This window comes from Schistocerca cancellata, chromosome 1, assembly GCF_023864275.1.
Source record: "Schistocerca cancellata isolate TAMUIC-IGC-003103 chromosome 1, iqSchCanc2.1, whole genome shotgun sequence".
Lineage (NCBI taxonomy): Eukaryota > Metazoa > Arthropoda > Insecta > Orthoptera > Acrididae > Schistocerca > Schistocerca cancellata.
The window spans coordinates 203,238,150-203,258,349 of NC_064626.1; the positions used below are offsets into that span (position 1 = coordinate 203,238,150).

The following is a 20,200-nucleotide window of genomic DNA, read 5'->3' on the forward strand; positions in this document are numbered from 1 at the left end:
AAGTTTGTGTTGAATTAGTAAAAAGAACTAAAATTATATTATGTTGTTGTCCCAGAGGTATTATTCTAGTAGAGGTATATCACAAAATTTTTGTCAGTTTGAAAGATTCATACTTGCACAACACACCACTTCTACTTAACAGTATACAATGTTAAGGCTGAGTAGTATGAGAAAACAGTTAAGATACTGGGCTTGCATTTGGGACAAACCTGTTTGAAATCTCAGTCCAGTCATCCAGTTTTTTTAATGGTCCTAAATCACTTACAGCAAATTCGTGAACAGTTCCTGTGAAAAAGACATGCCTACATTCCTGCCATATCGTTGTCTAATTCAATCTTGCGCTTCATTTCCAATAGCCTCATTTTTTACAAGATGTTAAACCTTATAAAGTTAACAGCATTCTTGCAGTAGAACAACATACTCTGCATTGTGTTTTTTTTTGCATCTTTTGAGATTGTTATTGTTTTTCATACTTTAATAAGGAGCACACATTTTTACTATATAGCTCAGTAATAGAAAAGTAAATAATTTTAGTTGCTATCGTTTTTGCTGAAAACAATTACTTATTTTTTTATTCAAGAAAAACAAATTAAATTTTCTCTCAACTAGCTGTTAGCAACATTCCAAAATAGTTATTTAGTCTCATTTTTCAGGGCTAAATATGCATTTTCTAACATAATGAGTGTGTATTACATTCTTTGCTTAACTGATGGATGTTTAGAAACATATTAATTTTTTGGATTGTGAAATATTTACTAAGCTTCAAAACTAACAAAAATTGAATAACACTGCGGAAGAAAGTTTTACAGAGCAAGTATGACATTGTAGATAATGCATGTTGTGCTTATGTGGGTGTGCATATTTAACAGTAGTTTTGAGTTTTGTTTATAAAGTCATTGATATATGCAGAAATCTACCAAAACCACATTAACAATTATCACTTGCATAAAACTGCAAAGGAGATTGACATGAGATCGTGCTCAGATCATCCATTTTGGTTTCACGGTGGTGCAGGATATTTTTGTTTTCTGTTTGCCAAAATTTGTTTCATCTGATCAGCAGGACCACAGTTACACTGTCTGAAACCAAGAAAATGTCTTTGCTGCAGTAAAAGAGAGAGATAGAGAGAGAGAGAGAGAGAGAGAGAGAGAGAGAGAGAGAGAGCCTCACAGTGCTGGCAAAGCACATTTCTTTTACTTGATCCAGGAATTCTTTCGTAGTAGAGGTAGGCAACCACCATATTTCATTACTTACACGTACATCTAGTTTAAGGCTCAACAAACTGAGTACATGAACTATATATAGAAATACAGTTGTCATTTCATAAGACTGCCTATGGTAGTGCAGTTGTCAGTTCAGTGAATACAAGTGTCAAACGGGTTATAGTGCATTGTACTGTCAAAGAAGTAAACGACACAGACAGATTGTGTTAACATTAACCAAAGATAATTCACATCAATGAGTAAATATACTAAGATGCTGTCTCTGGAAAATGATGTAAGGACTCGCAAGAAAGAAGAAATTTAGATTGTTAGACAAAAGTTAAATGACAATAAAATGTACACTGAGGTATAATGATGACACGGATAAAAAGTTGAAAGACAATAAAATGTGACAGTAAAACAGTTGATAAAAGCTACTTAACTGCATGAGATTAAATTAGATTAGACTTACTTTCATTCCAATTGATCCATAGTCCATAGTGAGAAGGTCTTCCAGGATATAGAACATGTCAGAAATGCAATAATACATGACAAATATTTACAACTAAAACAAATAAGCTAATGTACCTTCCACAGGTCCCAACTGGAACGATCGTCATTTCATATATAAATGAACACTTAATGAAAGGATCATTTTACAACACTCATTTACTAAAATCACATTAATGCACTGAATTTAAAATTTAAAAAAAAAAATGGTTTTTAATTCCACACACACACACACACACACACACACACACACACACACACACACACACAAATCAGTTGTTTCTACTGAGAAATTGGTCAATCAAGTAGGAGTTGGCCACCAGTCAATCCTTTAGGCTTCTCTTAAACTGAATTTCATTGGTTGTTAAGCTTTTTATGGCTGCTGGCAAGTTATTGAAAACGTGTGTTCCTGAATAATGCAAATCTTTTTGTACAAGAGTAAGTGACTTTAAATCCTTGTGAAGATTATTATTATTTCTAGTATTGATTCCGTGAACTGAGCTGTCGGTTTGAAAAAAGTGATATCTTTTTAAAGACAAATTTCATTAAGGAATAAATATATTGGGAAGCAGTAGTTAGTATCCCCCAGTTCTCTAAACAGGTCTCTGCCGGATGTTCTTGAGTTCACACCCCATATAACTCTTTCTTGCACATTTTTGTGCCCAGAAAACTTTAGCTTCACTTGCTGAATTACCCAAAAATATAATCCCATATGACATTATGGAGAGAAAGTAAGCATAGTATGCCAGCTTTTTCATTTATATATCCCCTATGTCTGACAGAATTCACATTTCAAATAGAGATTTGTTCAGACACTTCAGCAGTTCTGTGGTGCGTTCCTCCCAGTTCAATTTTTAATTGAGCTGTAAGCCCAAGAATTTAACACTGTCCACTTCTTGTATCTGCTTGTCATTATATGTTAGGCATATACTCACGGGACACCCCTTACAAGTTCTGAACTGCATGTAGTGTGTTTTTTCAAAGTTTAATGACAAAGAATGGGCTAAGAACCAGTGATTAATGTCCACAAGTACTTCATTAGCCAATCTTTCTAAGACTACAGTTGATTTGCTATTTATTGCAATGTTTGTATCATTGGCAAACAAAACAAACTTGGCATATGGTAATGTTACTCATGAAAAGTCATTGATATACACAAAAAAAAAAAGTAAAGGCCCTAGAGTGGAACCTTGTGGGACCCCATATGTAATTAGTTCCCAGTTGGATGATGCCTGACAGTATAATACATGTCTCTTTCCTAATAGCACCCTTTGTTTCCTGTCGGAGATAAAAGATTTGAACCATTTTGCAGCATTTCCTGGTTGCCTGCAATTTTTTGTTTAATGAATTGAGTACATTTTCACTGTAACTGTAGATAGCCTTCTCAATATCGGAACCCTTTAGAAATCCGAACTGCAACTTTGACAGTATGTTATTTGTGATAAGATGGTTATAAAGCCGATTGTACATTACCTTTTCTAAAAATTTTGAGAATGTTGACAAAAGTGAAATTGGACGGAATTTTGATGCTATTTCTTAATCTCCCTTCTTAAACAGCATATTTCAACCATTCAGGAAATATTCCACTGATAGGCAATACAGAAGGGTCCGATCCCACCCGTCTGCTTTGACCCATGACATCACCAATATGGCGGAAACGACCATAAACCACGATTCCAATATGGCGCATATAAAGTCGTTACGTACACATTATGAGGACGAAAATACATTGAAAAACAAACACACACACGCTCCACAAAAAGCCTAATGACACTAACAGGAAAAGTGCAGGTAATAGGGGGTTTTTGGGTGGGGACAAAAAAATATAAACAAATTTAGACACCCACCCCCATACAAAACCACGCAAAAAACCGACATCACAAAACTCCCCAAATACCACTAAACACAAAAATCATCTGGAATCGGACACTTCCCTTGACCTATATAGCTCAACAGCAGCTCCCGATCCCATAAATTAGGACCTAACACTTCCCTTGACCTATATAGCTCAAAAACATCTCCCGATACCAATACCAACATTCACAGCCACACATTGGGATCGAACACTTCCCTTGACCTGTTATCCTTATGACATCTCCACATAGAGCCGTCCCTCGTCCGAGACGCCGGAACTTTAAGTAAGCCTCATTTCTTCACGAGGTACTGAACACTTCACGACTTCATCCAAAAATCTGAATATTTGAAGAAATTTTATTAGAGACAACGCACTGTCCCCCATCATAGCTGACAACCGAAAACTGTTGACCATGTCAGTCATATCCATACGTACCAAAGACATAAAAAAAAGCAATTTACCAAAATTCACACACGACGCCACAGTTGCAAACTAAACCAAAAACATCACCTAACACACCACCAGAGAGCACCACCGATCGCATCAAAACGACACCTACAAACACACCACTCTCACAAACTAAATTCCGCGCTGTCGTGACCTCACACACCACAACAGCGTTATGTCACGGGTCAAAGCCGACGGGTGGGATCGAATGCTTCGGTCGACGCCACTGATACACAACTGGTTACACAGATAGCTTTATTTAGTACTTAACTCAGACTCATGTTCTTTAACTTCGTTGATATTTTATCATGGACTTTACTTCTGTGCTGGGGTAGTGAGGATCAAATTCATATTATGGAAGTTACTTGAAATGTCTGGTTTGACGCATCTCAGGGCAGCATCTACAGAACCTGACAACCCCATCATTTCAGTAACAATTAGAAAATGTTTATTAAAAAATTCTGCAACACTATACACATCTGTCACCAATGTATCGTTTACTCTTAATGCTATTCGCCCCTCTTCATGTCTAGTTCTACCGGTCTCCTCCTTCACTATATCCCATATTGTCTTTATTTTGTTATCTGATTTGACTATCTTTTCCTTGTAATATATTTGCTTTATGTCTGTATTAAAGTCTTTAATATTTTGCAGTATTTCTTGTAATGTGCTGTAGCATCAACATCAGATATGTTTCGGATTGACAGAGACAGTTTTCTTTTTGTTTTACAAGATACCTCTATTCCTTAAGTAATCCAAGGCTTCTTTGTGCACTTTGCTCTAACCTTGGTTAGTTTTGGGGGCAAACAGTATTCAAATAAGGTAAGCACTTTATTAGCAAAAGTGTTATGTTTTTCATTCATGCCATGAGCACTGTAAACATCTCTCCAGTGAATGTCTCTGAGGAGTTCCTAAAATAATCAATTTTCAATTTACATAAGATGTCATAACGTGTTGCTGCACCAATCAGTAAAATAATACATGAAGTAAAGTAACATAGTAGTACTAAAATAACACATGAAGTTGCTGCACCAATAAGTAGAATAATATATGGAGTTACAAAACGTGTGATAAAGTGTATTAGAGAGAAAACACACATTAGTCTAAATTTGTCAACAATAGAAGGGGCATAGAAAAGGTTATGAATGTGCAATTGATTTTATTTATGCCTGAACAATTGAAAATAATGTAAAACTATGAACACAGTGAATAGGTTAGTATAGGGAGAGGTGGAAATCTATTTTGTAACAATTTATGGCTCGAAGATTGGTATAGTCAATAGAAACAACCAAGAAAGATCAAATTTGTACAAACTGTTTGTGTAGTGTAGTAAATTGGTTAAAATGCGAATAGCACAAACAATCTGTACAGTTTTGATCCCCTGTGTGTGTGTGTGGGGGGGGGGGGGGGGGGCACCAGAATGGTTGTTACTACGATTTATACTAACCATCAGGTTATAAATCGTTGCAAAATAGGTTGCTACCACTGCCCATACTAACCTGTTCACGTTTACAAAAAAAATTGTAACATTTTACATTTACTTACCATTGCCCAGGCATACATATAATAAAGTGTCCATATCATTCATGGCCTTTTATATTTGTATTTTACATTTCTTTCCATTGTTGATGCATTATATCACTGTCTAAGATGCTGTTGAAGGATAGAGACTAAAATGTGCTTTCTGTCATATCACATTTTATCTCATTCATTTTGTAACTTCAAGTATTATTTTATTCATTGGTGCAGTTACTTCATGTATTATTTTACTTATATTTTAATACTACTGTGCTACTTTACTTCATGTGTTATTTTACTTCTGTTTTAATACTGCTGTATTACTTTATTTCATGTATTATTTTATATATTGGTGCAGCAGCACATTATAACATCCTATGTGTATTAATCTCATACACTGAAATAGTTTTTTCCCCTGTGTTACTGTCATATTTTGACATACAATTTGTCTTTTACCTTTTATCTACATCATCGTTTTATCTTGGTGCATGTTTTATTGTCATTAAACTTTTATCTAACAATAGCATAAGTTTCTTGTTTCTTAAAAGTCCAAATGTCATTTTTTAGTGAAAGCATCTTAGTATATTTACTCTATGATGTGAATTGTCTTCAGTTAATGTTTACTCCACCTGGCTGTGTAATTTACTTCTTTGGCATTTTAATACACTACATCCAGTTTGACATTTGTATTCATTGAACCAACAACTGCACTACCATTAGCAGTCTTTATAAAATGACAGTTGTATTTCTATATACAGTCGATGTGCTCAGTTTGTTGAGCTTAACACTAGATGTACATGTAAGTAATGAAGTAATTGTGCATACAGAGTTTCTCATGATCATGAACTATACTGGTATGTGTTACTTACTTTTAATAATATCCGTACACTGTCCCATAGCTTATGTCTGACAGCTATCTTTTGAAACTTGTAACTTTTAATAAAGAATTGTGCAATCAAGACTTTTCTATAATTGCAGTTCGTGTCAAAACACAACTTGTTTTGATGCAACACCAAGGAATGTCGTGCTGTGGTGTAAAAGCTGAATTTGTATTATGAAAGATGGGGTTCAAATCACCATATGGCCATCTTGATTAGCATTTTTTGGTTGCCGTAATCAACTTCTACAGAGTGCTTGGATAGTTCCTTAAACAGAGCCAAGGCCGATTTCTTTCCCCACTTATGCCTAATCAAATCTCTCTGATCGGAACTGATATCAGAGAGACATTCAATTGTGAACTTCCTTCTGTCTGTCCGTCCTTCCTTCCTTCTTTCCTTCATTATGTGGAAAAACAATCAAACACTAACAACCTGAAAAAGTACTGTAGATACTTTGCTCAGTCACATGTTTGATCGAACAGTGGAAAGTCATGGTTGAAATATTAACAATATCTTGAAAAGGATAGATTGCTACTCTCCATAGAGACACATTTAATTGCATACAAGTGCAAAAAAAGAGAGAGTGTTGCACATTGAGCTTTCATTCAAGGCCTTGTTCAGTAGACAAAAATTCACATGAGCAAGTACATTTGATGCACATGCAACCCCTATCTCTGGCCACTAAGGCGAGAATACAACTGTTGTTTTAACGAAAGCAGCAGTCCAGAGTGGGGCAGGGAAAGGGAATTAATAGCGGGGTATAGGTGGGGGGAGAGAAGAGTGCCATCTAACAGTGTGTGCCAGGACTAGATGCTGCAGAACAAGGCTGCCAGGTGCAGCATCAAGAGGCTGTGGGAGAAGGGGAAATGGAAGAGGAGAGGAGCAGAGAAGGGGGAAAGAATGGCAGATGCGTTGGTACAGAGCAGCTCACAGTAAGAGTGAAGGACCATGAGTTGGGAGGAGGTGATAGGACAGAGGGGGCAGAAACTGATGGGTCAAGGGTTAGGATGCAGTATGTTACGGTAGGTTGGGGCCGGAATAATTCCGGGAGTAGAGAGTGTGTTGTAAGGATATCCTCCATCAGCGCAGTTCAGAAAAGCTGATGTTGGAAGGGAGGATCCAGATGGCCTGAGTTGTGAAGCAGCCATTGAAATTAAACAAGTTATGTTCAGGTGCATGTTGTGTCGGAGGGTGGCCCACTTCACTCTTGATCACAGTTTGGCGCTGGCCATTCATCCTGGTGGACAACTGGGTGGTTGTCCTAACAGTATAAAAAGCTGTGCAGTGATTGCAGGAGAACAGATATATGACTTCGCTGCTTTCACAGGTTGCCTGGCCTCTGACGGGGTAGGATAAGTCTCTGATGGGACTGGAATAGGAGCTGCTGGGTGCATGGATTGGGCAAGTCTTGCACCTGGGTGGGTCTACCACAAGGGTATCTCCTATGTCAATGGTTGGGATTGGGAGGTGCATAGGGGATGTGTGGGGATATGACATGAGAAATCTGTTTGTGGACCTGATCTGGAGGATAGAGCTTGTCTGTGAAGGCATTTGTGAAACTTTCAGCATGCTGTGCAAGAGTGCTCTTGTTGCTGCAGATACGGCGTCGCCAGGAGGCCATGCTATATTGGGAGGGATTTTTTGGTTGGGAAGGGAAGGCAGCTGTCGAAATGCAGTTACTGGAGGTGGTTGGTGGGTTTAATATGGACAGTGACGTATGGATAAAGGCATCAGAGAGGGTGTGGTCAACGTCCAGAAAAGTAGCATATTGGTGATGTGGCTGAGAGAGAAGGTGTCAAGGTTGTTAAGGAATGATGATAGTTTGTGTTGGTCCTGAGTCCAGATCATAAAGACATCATCAGTGTACCTGAACCAGACCAGAGGCTTGGGGTTTTGAGAAGCTAGGAAGATTGCCTGTAGATGGCCCATAAACAAGTTGGCGTGCAGATGTCCATTGCTGTGCTGTATATTTGTATACGTTTCCTTCCAGTAGTTGTATCTTATGATAAGTTACTAAGGTGTACGAGGAATGAAGTAGTGCGTTTGAAGTCTAAAGGATATTGGGAGAGGGCGTTTTCAATAGCAGTAGTACCACGGGCATGAAGGATGTTGGTGTATAGGCAAGTGGTGTCAATAGTGACGAGTAGGGATCGAGGAGGTAAAGGAGTGAAACAGTCACTGAAGAAAGTGGCCACTATGTTTTACTTTGGAGGCTAGGTTTTGGGCAGTGGGTTGGATATGTTGGTCAGTAAGAGTCAAAATCATTTCAGTGGCAGCACAATAACCAGCTACAGTGGTGCGTTCAAGATAGTTTCCTTTGTGTGTTTTGGGGAGCATGTAAAAGATGGGTATGCAGGGTGCCATAGGACAAGGAGGAAAACCAATTTAGGGGAGAGATTCTGAGGGCGGCCTAAGATTTTAAGCAGGGATTGTAGGTTACGCTGGGCCTCTGGGATGGGATCACTCTCGAAGAGTTTATAGATGGAGGAGTCAAACAGTTGGCAAGGCCTCTACCAGGTAGTCACTGTAATTCATAACGTCAGTGGTGGATCCTTTGTCTGCAAAGAACTTCCTTGGCCAGTTTGCTGGAGGGCTCACAAAGGCTTTCACAGGCAGTCACTATTCCCCAGACCTAGTCTGCAAACAGATTTCCTGTGCCATATCCCTACACAATCCCAATCCTCCCACCAACACCAAGAACTAGCCACAAAGGAGCGCCACATTCGTCACCCAGTAACCTCCCCCCGGACTGGTATACCTGAACCATAGGATGAAGGTAGAGGAAACAGAATTTCACATTTATAATCTTTATCAGAAAATTAATGTTGTTATCTTTACTTTTTTTTTTTTCAAATGTGTTGCCAACTACTGTTCAAGAGTCTCAGAATTCTAGCTCTTCTCCTTGCATTATGCCTGAGTTCCATCAAGAGATTTTTGCTGTTTAGTAAAAATCAGTTCAGGGAGCAGCAACCATCTCTCGGTGAACACTGGACGGCACAACAATTTATATTTACACAGTCCTGAACCATTCTACAAAAGGTGCACTTTTAGTAAGGTTCCATCAGAACTGAAAAGTGTGTGTGATAAATTCCAAATTTTTGAATCTAAATTAAAAGGCTTTCGTGATAAGCGCCACCTTTATATGCTGTACACGTGTTCCTCACAGTAGTTCGCAACATTTTGTTATAATGTGTTACTTATTTACATACACTACAGCTCTCTCATTTTTGTGGATGTTCCTGTTTTGGAACTCTATGAATTTTGTTTGTAGAGGATTGTTTCGTGTCGGGTGCCTTAGGCTCAGATGGACAATGGAACCTGAGAGAAAAAGTTGACCAAAAGTGAAACCATGCAGACATTTAAGAGCAGTCTTCAAGCATATAAAAGTATGTTCTAAGGGATTCTTTAGATGCTATATCACATCAAAGAACTGTAGTCTCATCATTCCTTTGAGAGACGAAGGAACAATAAAAAAATTAGTGGGATGCCCCTGTAAATATGCTCTAAAACAGGAGGTAACAATAGTGCCATCATTTGGAAAAGTTGTGGCAACACTTCATAGAATATCGGCTATCTGAAAAAGGATTAAGGGATATTTGTTTCATTGTCCATATAATGCTTATTTATGCCATTGTACAGCTGTCTATAAGAGACTTGTCTATTTTTGTAGAACATACTAAGACTTTAATGTCAAGGTAGATTGAAGAGTAGAGATTAAATAGTGCATATTTCATGTTTTTATTAAAATATTTTGTTGAAGGTGATGGTGTCAGTACTATGACAAGTGGTACCAGTTCTGGAATGACAGACACTGATACTGAAGGAGCAATGATGACACTTCCTTCTAACAGTCCTCTCTCACAATCGCAGTTAGAACTGTTGAAAGCCACCACACCAGCACCACACTCTCCTGACAAGCAGTCAAATTATGTGAACATTGACTATTTTATAAAGTAAGTTCTTAATCTCTGCTGATTTATTAACTAATGCTTTAACATGTAATTGTGTTTTTGTAATTATTAATCTCTTTTACATATCCTGTAAAACATGTGCCCACTTCGTTGGAGAAAAAGTGTCCTTATCATTATTCTGTCAAGACTTTCAGGTTTACTATTTGTTAGTGATAGGTTTATAGTGTTATAAGCTAAATATATAGTTACTATTATCTGCCACTATTTTCTGTGTATCATGGCTGTTGAGGCAAATTTATTTTAAATGTTTGCTTCCAAGGATGCATAGTGATTTACACTGAAGGTAGTGTGCACTGTTAATTTTATCATTTGCCTTTCTTTGGTAAATCACTTAATTTGATCAGTAAAATTCTCTGTTTTAATCTTGCTTTCAAATTCTGAATTAAACTTAATAACCTGTCCTCATTACTATGGTTCCAGCTGATCTGAGGATATCACTCCTTCCATTTGTTGGATGTATGTCAATCCTTGTTGTCCCATACAGTTTGTGCCCTAGGGTAACATAGAAGTTATTCCATGTCTTCACACACATCCTGTCATACCATTCTTTCTCAGTATTTTCTACAACTTCTTCCCTTGCCATTTCTGTGGAGGATCTTCCCATTTGTTATCTTACTCAATGTTCAGCATCCATCTGTTACACATCTTACCTGCTTTGAATCTTGTCTTTTCTGGTTTTCATGTAGTCCTTAATCCACTACCATACAATGCTGTGCTCCAGATGTACATTCTCAGAAATTTCTTCCTCAGATTAAGGTCTGTGGTTGTGTTCTAGTTGTAATAATACAGTACTTCCACGTTGGCACACTGCACTTTTGTGTCTCTTATGCTTTATTCGCCCATCTCCCAGGTCTCAGAGTTGCTCCAGGCTCTTTCCTCATTTCATTGTGATTGTTTCCCCCTCTCAATAGTGACTTTTTCTGGTTGCTAAACATATAGCAGTTCATCTTTATTTTTTTCCTCCCACTTTATGAACGTATGAACACATCTCCCCTTCCAGCAGTAGATGATAGTGTCTTGCTGTTTACTATGTGGATACATGCTTCTGCGGAAGACTATTAGCTCTTGTCACAGGGATATATTTTGCAGCAGGATATAGCTGTTGTTTCGTTTCAGTGCTACAAGCATTGCCAAAAATCTGCGTTAAAAATGGTTAGTAACAACAAAAAGACAATAATAAATGTGTAGAGGAGAAGGTCTGGTATTCACAGCACGTCAGTCATATTGCACAGTAAATTGGTAACATTTTTAGACTGAAGGCTGATAGTGTGTATTAAATGTTGTTCATTCTTTTGTGTATGCAAGGAACATGTGAAGTAATAACTCAAGTCTCTGCAGAAAACATTAGGTAGCTTCTGTTTTCCAAGTCTTCAATAACCTAAAAAACAACTCTTAAAAAATTAGAATTCTAAGTTGTGTGAGAATTTTTTTCTAATGAAGTTGCTTATGTACTAGAACAGTATTTTCACTCAAAAATATATCTTCCAAATCTTGTACCACACATCTTATTGTGGAACCTACCTGTTTCTTGCTGCAAAACAAATGTGCTCTCTACTTTTAAGAAATAAATTTCACAAAAATTACGGGTTGACAATCATAATATTTTATATAACAAAAACTTCAAGTGAAATACTGCATTTATTTTGGCTGTACAAACAAAATTAGCTTTCAATCATTTCCAAGTATCTCTTATAATTACTATTCATCGTTTTGAGTGACATATTTGTTGACTAATTACATTATATGATTCTTCATATTCTCCCAATGTATTGGTTGATTCAACAGCCCACATGTGTACTGCTGATTCACAGTATTGAACAGACCCACATCACCATAGATACCACATTTCAGTTATCAGCCATGTGACCATTGTCAGGTGCCCTGGCAAATTGACCTCTTGGGGATGCACAGCCAACGTATAGCCCTTCCCCATGTGGACCACTCCATACTCGGTCCTTAACTGAGGGTCATATTGGTGGCCGAAGAGGCAGTTATGTCACTGTCTGTGGCAATGACACTGGCGAAGTGCAGTGGCTGCAGTAGTGTGGTTGCCATGATCGCCAACTTGTTTGCCAAGTGTCTTCTTAATCAGACCCAGTGACGGTTTCCAACCCTTGCTGAGGCTATGCCACAGTCCCAGTTGATGAGACTGTTCCGGGCACATAGTTTGGTGGCTCCTCTAAAGAGTAATGACACTATCCCAGACATTGAAATGCTGGGACAACATTGTCAGAGATTCCATCGAAATGCACTCCAGGCATAGTCTCTTCATCTGAGACTGTGGCTCTGGTCTCAACAAGTCTTGTGAACCAGTGTTTGGTCTAATTAAGAAGACAACGCAGGCACAAGAAGCTGGTGGACAGAGTGCCTACATCTATGCCACGACAGCCAGAGTACCCCACCGGGTCTTGCTGATCACAGATTAGGATGCCATCACCTCTTTGGCCACCAGTGCATGGATCACATAAAGGGCAGCCCACACGGGGAGGTGATAAAAGTTTGCCGTGTGCCGCCAGTAGGTCAGCTCGTCAACACATCTGATAACGGTGAAAAATTTCTGATTGCCTAAATATTGTGCCAATTGACACTATTAACCAGCAGTACACCCATGGACTGTTCCATTTAGTTACATTGCGTCTATACATTTTGCTACTGTAAGTGGGAGTGTGCTTTCTGAAGTTTGATTCGTGTTAAAGAGAAACCTTATTTGGATGTTGAACATTCCAACATTGCCATCCTTGCACTGTAAGTGCTTGCCTTTCTTTAAGTTTGTCTTAAAAAATATTTGTGCATTAGTTGGATGTGTTGCTTTTTGGTTTTTCAGCTCCTTGCTTCTATCCTCTCTGATGGCCGGTGAGCCAAGTTATTTTTCTATGCTGTCACACTTATGGCAAGTATCCAGCTTAGGATTGCAGAATGGAAGCGTAAACTTTGTGTTGAAACATTGAAAGTACAAACCTTTATTTCGGTACATGTGACTCACAATATTGTCACCACATTTGCAAGAAATGCCATAAAATGATGCAAATGCCTCTTGACAAACCACTAACAGAATATACATTGTAATTTTATCTTTTGCGTGTACAGATTTTTATATATTGTTCAGACATTTCCTTTCCATTTCCTAGATTTAAAAACTTTTCAGTTTTTCTGAACAGGTTGTTGCACCCTCTTCACTACAAGTGATTTGTCCTCCATCAGCTGGCTAATATAAATTGTAAGACCCACAGCTAAATAATCGTTATATTTGCAAATCACTCATTCTCTGAATCCACTATTATGTTTATTGAAACCGAGAACATGAGACACATCTGAAAAAATTCCACTACAGTTAATACCACTAGCATAACATTCTGTAAACAAGCTGTACTTCCCCCTGCGAGTCCAGGGCTAAGACTAGGCCCGAGGTATTCCTGTCTGTCATGAGAGACAACTAAAAGGATTTTCACATGTTTTGGCCTTTATGTAATGGTCCCATTGTAGTGTTTGACCTCCATTCTTCAAAAATTGAAGTGCGAGCCAGTTGGGGAAGGGCGCCTTACATGGTGCATCGTATCCATCGTGCATTGAGATCTTTAGCCTCTTTCTATTCTTCGCATATCAGTCCTGCTCACTCTACATCTCTTGGGTGAGGACTCCTTCCTGGGTGCATTTTCCACCATGCACTATGCTTTCTGCGTCGACGATGACCATGGACTTCTTTGCACCCGATATCCAGCATGGTAGCCAGTCCGTCGTGGTTGGGCCGCCATGTACCCTGTTGGTTGTAGCCCCCTGACTTCACAGGAATTGCTCTGCTAATGCCTGCACCGTTAACTCCCCAATTATGCCAAGGGGTAGATGCCCATCCCCCTGGGGCATCAGGACTCCCAGCAATGGCCATCCTGTCAGGTGGCCTTTTTCTGCTGTTGGGTGGCACCTGTTGGGAGGGACCCTGGTCGGAGTGGGTGGCATCAGGATGGACGACACATGATGAAGTGTAGTCCACCACCATCTCTTGCTGGTGGTGAAACACCAGTAGTCTCTAAGCATTCACGAGCTCACTTCAACCCACAGATGTATGACCCCTCCCTGGCCACACCATGGGAGGAACGTCAGGCTAAGGATAGCAGCGGATCTTATTCGCCCCAGTGCCTTGTATGTTTGAGAGCTGATGGGGAATCTTTCATGACGACGAAGCCTCTCAGTTCTTTGTTGAGCATTTAGAGGATAAGTTTGGGGAGGTGGAGGGATTTTCCGAAATGAGATCTGGGTCAGTCTTGATCAAAACAGCGTCCTCTGCCCAGTCACGGACGTTACTCGCTTGTGACAAGCTGGAGGATGTTTCTGTAACCATCACGCCCCATATGAGTTTAAATATGGTCCAGGGTATCATATATCACAGGGACTTCTTTTCAGTCTGACGATGAGCTGCGTGTCAATTTAGAGCGGCGAGGTGTACGTTTCATCCGGCGTGTCCACCGGGGTCGGAGGGGTAATCAGGTTGCCACTGGTGCCTTCATCTTGGCCTTCAAGCATGATACATTGCCCGAGAAGGTCAAGGTGTTGGTCTACCACTGTGATGTGATGCTTTAAGTACTGGAAGTTCGGCCATGTGTCTTTCCGCTGTACTTCTAGTGTCACATGTCGAGATAGTGGACGCCCATCACATCCCAATACTCCCATGTGGCACGCCTCCCATCTGTGTCAAGTGGGGAGAGCACCATTTGCCTTGCTCTCCAGACTGCAGGATTCTCGAGAAAGAAAGGAAAATCATGGAGTCCAAGACCCTGGACCAACTGACCTACACTGAGACTAAGAGAAAACGCCTGCATCCTGTACGTATGACATCATCTTATGCCACTGCTACAACAGTTCTGGCACCATCAGCTCCGCCAGCCCCAGTGACCTCTGAGCTGGAAGGCTACACCTGCCCCCTTGATGGTGGCGGGGGGGGGGGGGGGGGCATTCCCCTCCATGTTGCTCCCTCACCACCTACTTCAGGAGCAGCAGCCCCCCCCCCCTCTCGCCCCAACCATCGAGGACATCTGTCCCCACTTCTAACAAGGGAACCTCCCCATCGCACCCCCCTCAGATTTAGTTATAATTTGGCACAGTGGATAGACCTTGAAAAACTGAACACAGATCAATCGAGAAAACAGGAAGAAGTTGTGTGGAACTATGAAAAAATAAGCAAAATATACAAACTGAGTAGTCCATGGGTAACATATGCAACATCAAGGATGATGTGAGCACTACAGTGCCGTGGTCCCATGGTTAGCGTGAGCAGCTGTGGAGCAAGAGGTCCTTGGTTCAAGTCTTCCCTTGAGTGAAAAGTTTACTTACTTTATTTTTGCAAAGTTATGATCTGTCCATTCGTTCATTGACATCTCTGTTCACTGTAATAAGTTTAGTGTCTGTGTTTTGCGACCTCACCGCAAAACCGTACGATTAGTAGACGAAAGGACGTGCCTCTCCAATTGGAACCGAAAACATTTGATGCAGGAAAACACGTCTGATATATTCTATACGACACTGGTGACGGCATGTGCGTCACATGACAGGAATATGTTGTCGACCCACCTAACTTGCACACTTAGCGAATGGGTAAAAAGATTCTTCTACCTTGCCCGATTTAGGTTTTCTTGTGGATGTGATAATCAATCCCAAAAAGTGATGAAAACATAAGTTTGTGTCACATTAACTGCAACAAATGATTGCAACAGTTTCACAGTCGCACAGTTTTCTCTGTGCTCTGTCAAAACATATGTTTTTTGATGTTTTCAAATTTTTCCGTCAAATCCTGTATATGCCCAAGCAAATCTGAACATGTCTTGGAATTTTGGAGAGCGAAGTTGATTATGTGTGGGTGTCTGAACTCTGATAATTGTCTGAAAATAAAAAATTAAACTTTTCGCTCGAGGGAAGACTTGAACCAAAGACCTCTCGCTCCGCAGCTGCTCACGCTAACCACGGGACCACGGCACTCTTGTGCTGACACTGTCCTTCAAGTTGCTTATGTTACACATGGACTACACAGTTTGTATATTTTGCTTATTTTTTCATAGTTCCACACAACTTCTTCCTGTTTTCTCGATTGATCTGTGTTCAGTTTTTCAAGGCCTATCCACTGTGCCAACTTATAACTAAATCTGAGGGGGGTGCGATGGGGATGTTCCCTTGTAAGCCGGAGAAGCGACTAAGTCTTCTTCGGCTTCTCTCGCCAGGAATGGGTCCCTTGGGTCACTCCCTTCCCAGGTTTCTGCTAGTGGGAAAGATGATACCCGCCAGTGTCTGAAGAGCTCAAAAACAGCTGCTCATAGGGATTTACGCTCGTCCTCAGTCCTGGAGACTGAGCCAGTGAAGTCCTCCCAGACAGGGAAACCCAAGGAACAGTGAGAGAAATCCAAAAAGAAGACTCCCTAAGACCAAGGAAATTGTGGTTGCACCCACACCACTGCTACCTACAAGTTCTGCGTCTGAGGATGGGGTGGAGATCTTGGCATCCGCAGAGGACTTTGATCTCGCCAGACCCTCAGACACAGTGGATATAGACTGCTCAGGCAATAAGTCAGTGGCAGCAGGTGACCTTGAGGCGTAAACTGCCTCATTGAATGTTCCATGCCTTCCTAGTCTCATGATGACGTCGTCCTCCAATGGAATTGTGGCGGTTTTTTCCACCGCCTGGCTGAGCTAGGGCATCTGTTAAGCTTCACACCTGCTTTCTGCGTTGCCCTCCAGGAAAGCTGGTCCTCGGCAATGTGGACCCCTGCCCTTTGCAGCTATAAGGGATAGTACAGGAACTGTAGCGACTATAATCGGGTGTCAGGTGGAGTTTGCGTTTATGTCCTAAACTTCGTCTGTAGTGAAACTATGCCCCTTCAAACCCCTCTTGAAGCTGTGGCTGTCAGAATAAGGACGACACAGGAAATAACTGCAATGTATATCTTCCTCCAGATGAATGTATTAGATGCACTGAGTGATGAACTCCCTAAATCTTTCCTACTTTTGGGAGATTTTAACGCCCATAACCGTTTGTGGGGTGGCACCGTACTTACTGGCAGAGGCAGAGATGTCGAAACTTTACTGTCTCAGTTTGACCTCTGCCTCTTAAATACTGGGGCCGCCACACATTTCATTGTGGCTCATGGTAGTTACTCGGCCATTGATTTATTTATCAATCGGATCCACAGTCAGATGATTAAACATCTCTCATCTGACTACAAGTGACATATCCTCGTCATCTTCAACCTGATCTGGTGCAATGGCGTCTTTCCATTGCAATTGCGGGAGAGCACCATCATTCTGGTGCTCAAACCCTGTAAAGACCCACTTGATGTGGATAGCTATTGGCCCATCAGCCTCACCAACATTTTTTGTAAGCTTCTGGAACGTACGGTGTTTCGGCAGTTGGGTTGTGTCCTGGAGTCACATGACGTACTGGCTCCATGTCGGGGGCTTCCGCCAGGGTCGCTCTACCACTGATAATCTTGTGTCCCTTGAGTCCGCCATCCGAACAGCCTTTTCCAGATGCCAACACTTGGTTACTGTCTTTTTTGACTTATGTAAAGCTTACCACATGACCTGACAACGTCATATCCGTGAGACATTGTATGAGTGGGGTCTTCGCGGCCTGCTCCTGATTTTTATTCATAACTTCCTGTTGCTCCGTACTTTCCATGTCCAAGTTGGCGTCTCCCATAGTTCTGCCTATATCCAGGGGAATGGAGTCCCGCAGGGCTCTGTATTAAGTGTCTCTCTATTTTTAGTGGCCGTTAACGGTCTCGCAGCAGCTGTCGGACCCTCCGTCTCACCTTCTCTGTATGCAGGCAACTTCTGCATTTCCTGCTGCTGCTCCGTGCTGGTGTTGCTGAGCATCACGTACAGGGAGCCATTCACAAGGCGTAGTCATGGGCTCTACCCCATGGCTTCCAGTTTTCCGCCGTGAAGATGTGTGTCATGCATTTCTGTCGGCGTCGTATCGTTCATCTGGATCCAGAACTTTACCTTAATGACGATCCACTCACTGTAGTAGAGACGTACCAATTCTTAGGTCTGGTTTTCGACTCTTGTTTGACTTTGCTTCCTCATCTTCGTCAGCATAAACAGAAGTGTTGGCAGCACCTCAGTGCCCTCAGCTGCCTAAGCAACACCAACTGAGGTGCAGATCGCCCCATGCTACTGCAGCTCTACAGAACCCTTGTTCAATCGCGCCTTGACTATGGGAGTGTGATTTATGGTTCGGTGGTGCCCTCAGCATTGCATTTGTTCGACCCATTGCACCATTGCAGAGTTAGACTAGCGACAGGAGCTTTTAGGATGAGTCCGGTGAGAAGCTTGCTTGTGGAGGTTGGATTCCTTCCATTGAAGATCAGATGTGCACAACTGCTCGCCAGTTACGTTGCATAAATTCATAGCTCTCCTGAACATCCTATTTACCATCTTCTTTTCCCAACCACAGCAGTTCACCTCCCGCATCCTATGCAGGTCAGGGCTAACAATTGTGGTTCGTGTGCGATCGCTTCTGTCCGAATTGGAGTCCTTCCTTTCACCACCTGTCCTCAAGGTCCATTCACATACACCTCCATGGTGTAGCTGTAGGCCAAAGCTTTTCCAAGACCTTTTGTGTGGCCCTAAGGACTCCGTTAACCCTGTGACTCTCCACTGTCATTTCCTCTCGATTCTTGAAGTGTTCCGGGGCTCTGAAGTGGTTTACACCGACGGCTCGATGGCTTATGGTAATGTTGGCTTCGCCTTTGTCCACAGAGGCCATATTGAACAGCATTCCTTGCCAGATGACTGCAGTGTATTCACTGTAGAGCTGGTGGCCATATCCCGTGCCTCGTGCGAATCAGAATATCCGTGCATGCCCCGAGGAATTGTTTCTTCTGTGTACTGACTCCTTGAGCAGCCTACAAGCTCTCTTGTGTGTACTCCAGGACACGTCGGCATTGCTGGCAACAAACTTGCCAACAGGCTGGCCAAACAGGCTACGTGAAAACTGCTTCTGGAGATGGGCATCTCTGAACCTGACCTGTGCTCTGACTTATGCCACAGGGTTTTTTGGCTTTGGGAGACAGAATGGCATAGTACGCACAACAAACTGCGTGTCATTAAGGAGACTTCGAATGTATGGAGGTCTTCCATGTGAGCCTCTCGCAGGGAATCAGTTATCCTCTGCCAGCTCTGCATTGGCCACGCTTGGGTGACCCACGGTTACCTCTTGCACTGTGAAGCCTGCCTCAGTGTCGGTGCAGCACCTTGTTGACAGTGTCCCATACTCTGGTGCACTGTCCCACTTTGACTGCCCAGCAACGACGAAATCTTGGGTTACCGGACTCATTGTCACTCATTTTATTTGACAATGCCTCACTGGCTGATTTAGTTTTACGTTTTATTCATGAGGGTGTGTTTTATCATTTGATGTACGTTTTAGAGCATGTCCTTTGTCCTTCTGTGTCCTCCACCCTAGTGCTTTTTAGGGTGGAGGCTTTAATGTATTGGAGAGTGGCTGGCTTTTCCTTTTTATTCTTGTGGTCAGCCAGCCACTGTAAACTGGTTTCTTGTTTTGCTATTTTCTGTTTGTAGCATCTCTGTTGTTTTCTTGTCCTCTTTTGTTCCTTTTAGTGTCAGTTGCCTTTCCTTCATTCTTGTGGGTTTTCCTTTCTTTCTGTTTTATCTTATATGTCTTGTCTGTTTTATTCTCACACTTGCGCCATTGTTTTATTAGGAACAAGAGACCGATGACCTCATAGTTTGGTCCTTTCCCTCCTCTTTTAAATGAACCAACCATGCCATATTAATTGTCTGATACAATAAAGAGGTAGCTCTAGAAGCTGT

The 20,200-nt window shown here is 41.3% G+C and overlaps 1 protein-coding gene across 1 annotated transcript in view; it reads left to right on the forward strand.

Annotated features, from left to right (window-relative positions):
- LOC126168550 (active breakpoint cluster region-related protein) overlaps nt 1-20,200 on the forward strand; it is a 130,425-nt gene that overhangs the window by 18,055 nt on the left and 92,170 nt on the right. The window contains exon 2 of the mRNA XM_049920565.1: nt 10,171-10,363. Coding sequence (XP_049776522.1) covers nt 10,171-10,363 — 193 coding nt within the window. The remainder of the gene's footprint in view (nt 1-10,170; nt 10,364-20,200) is intronic.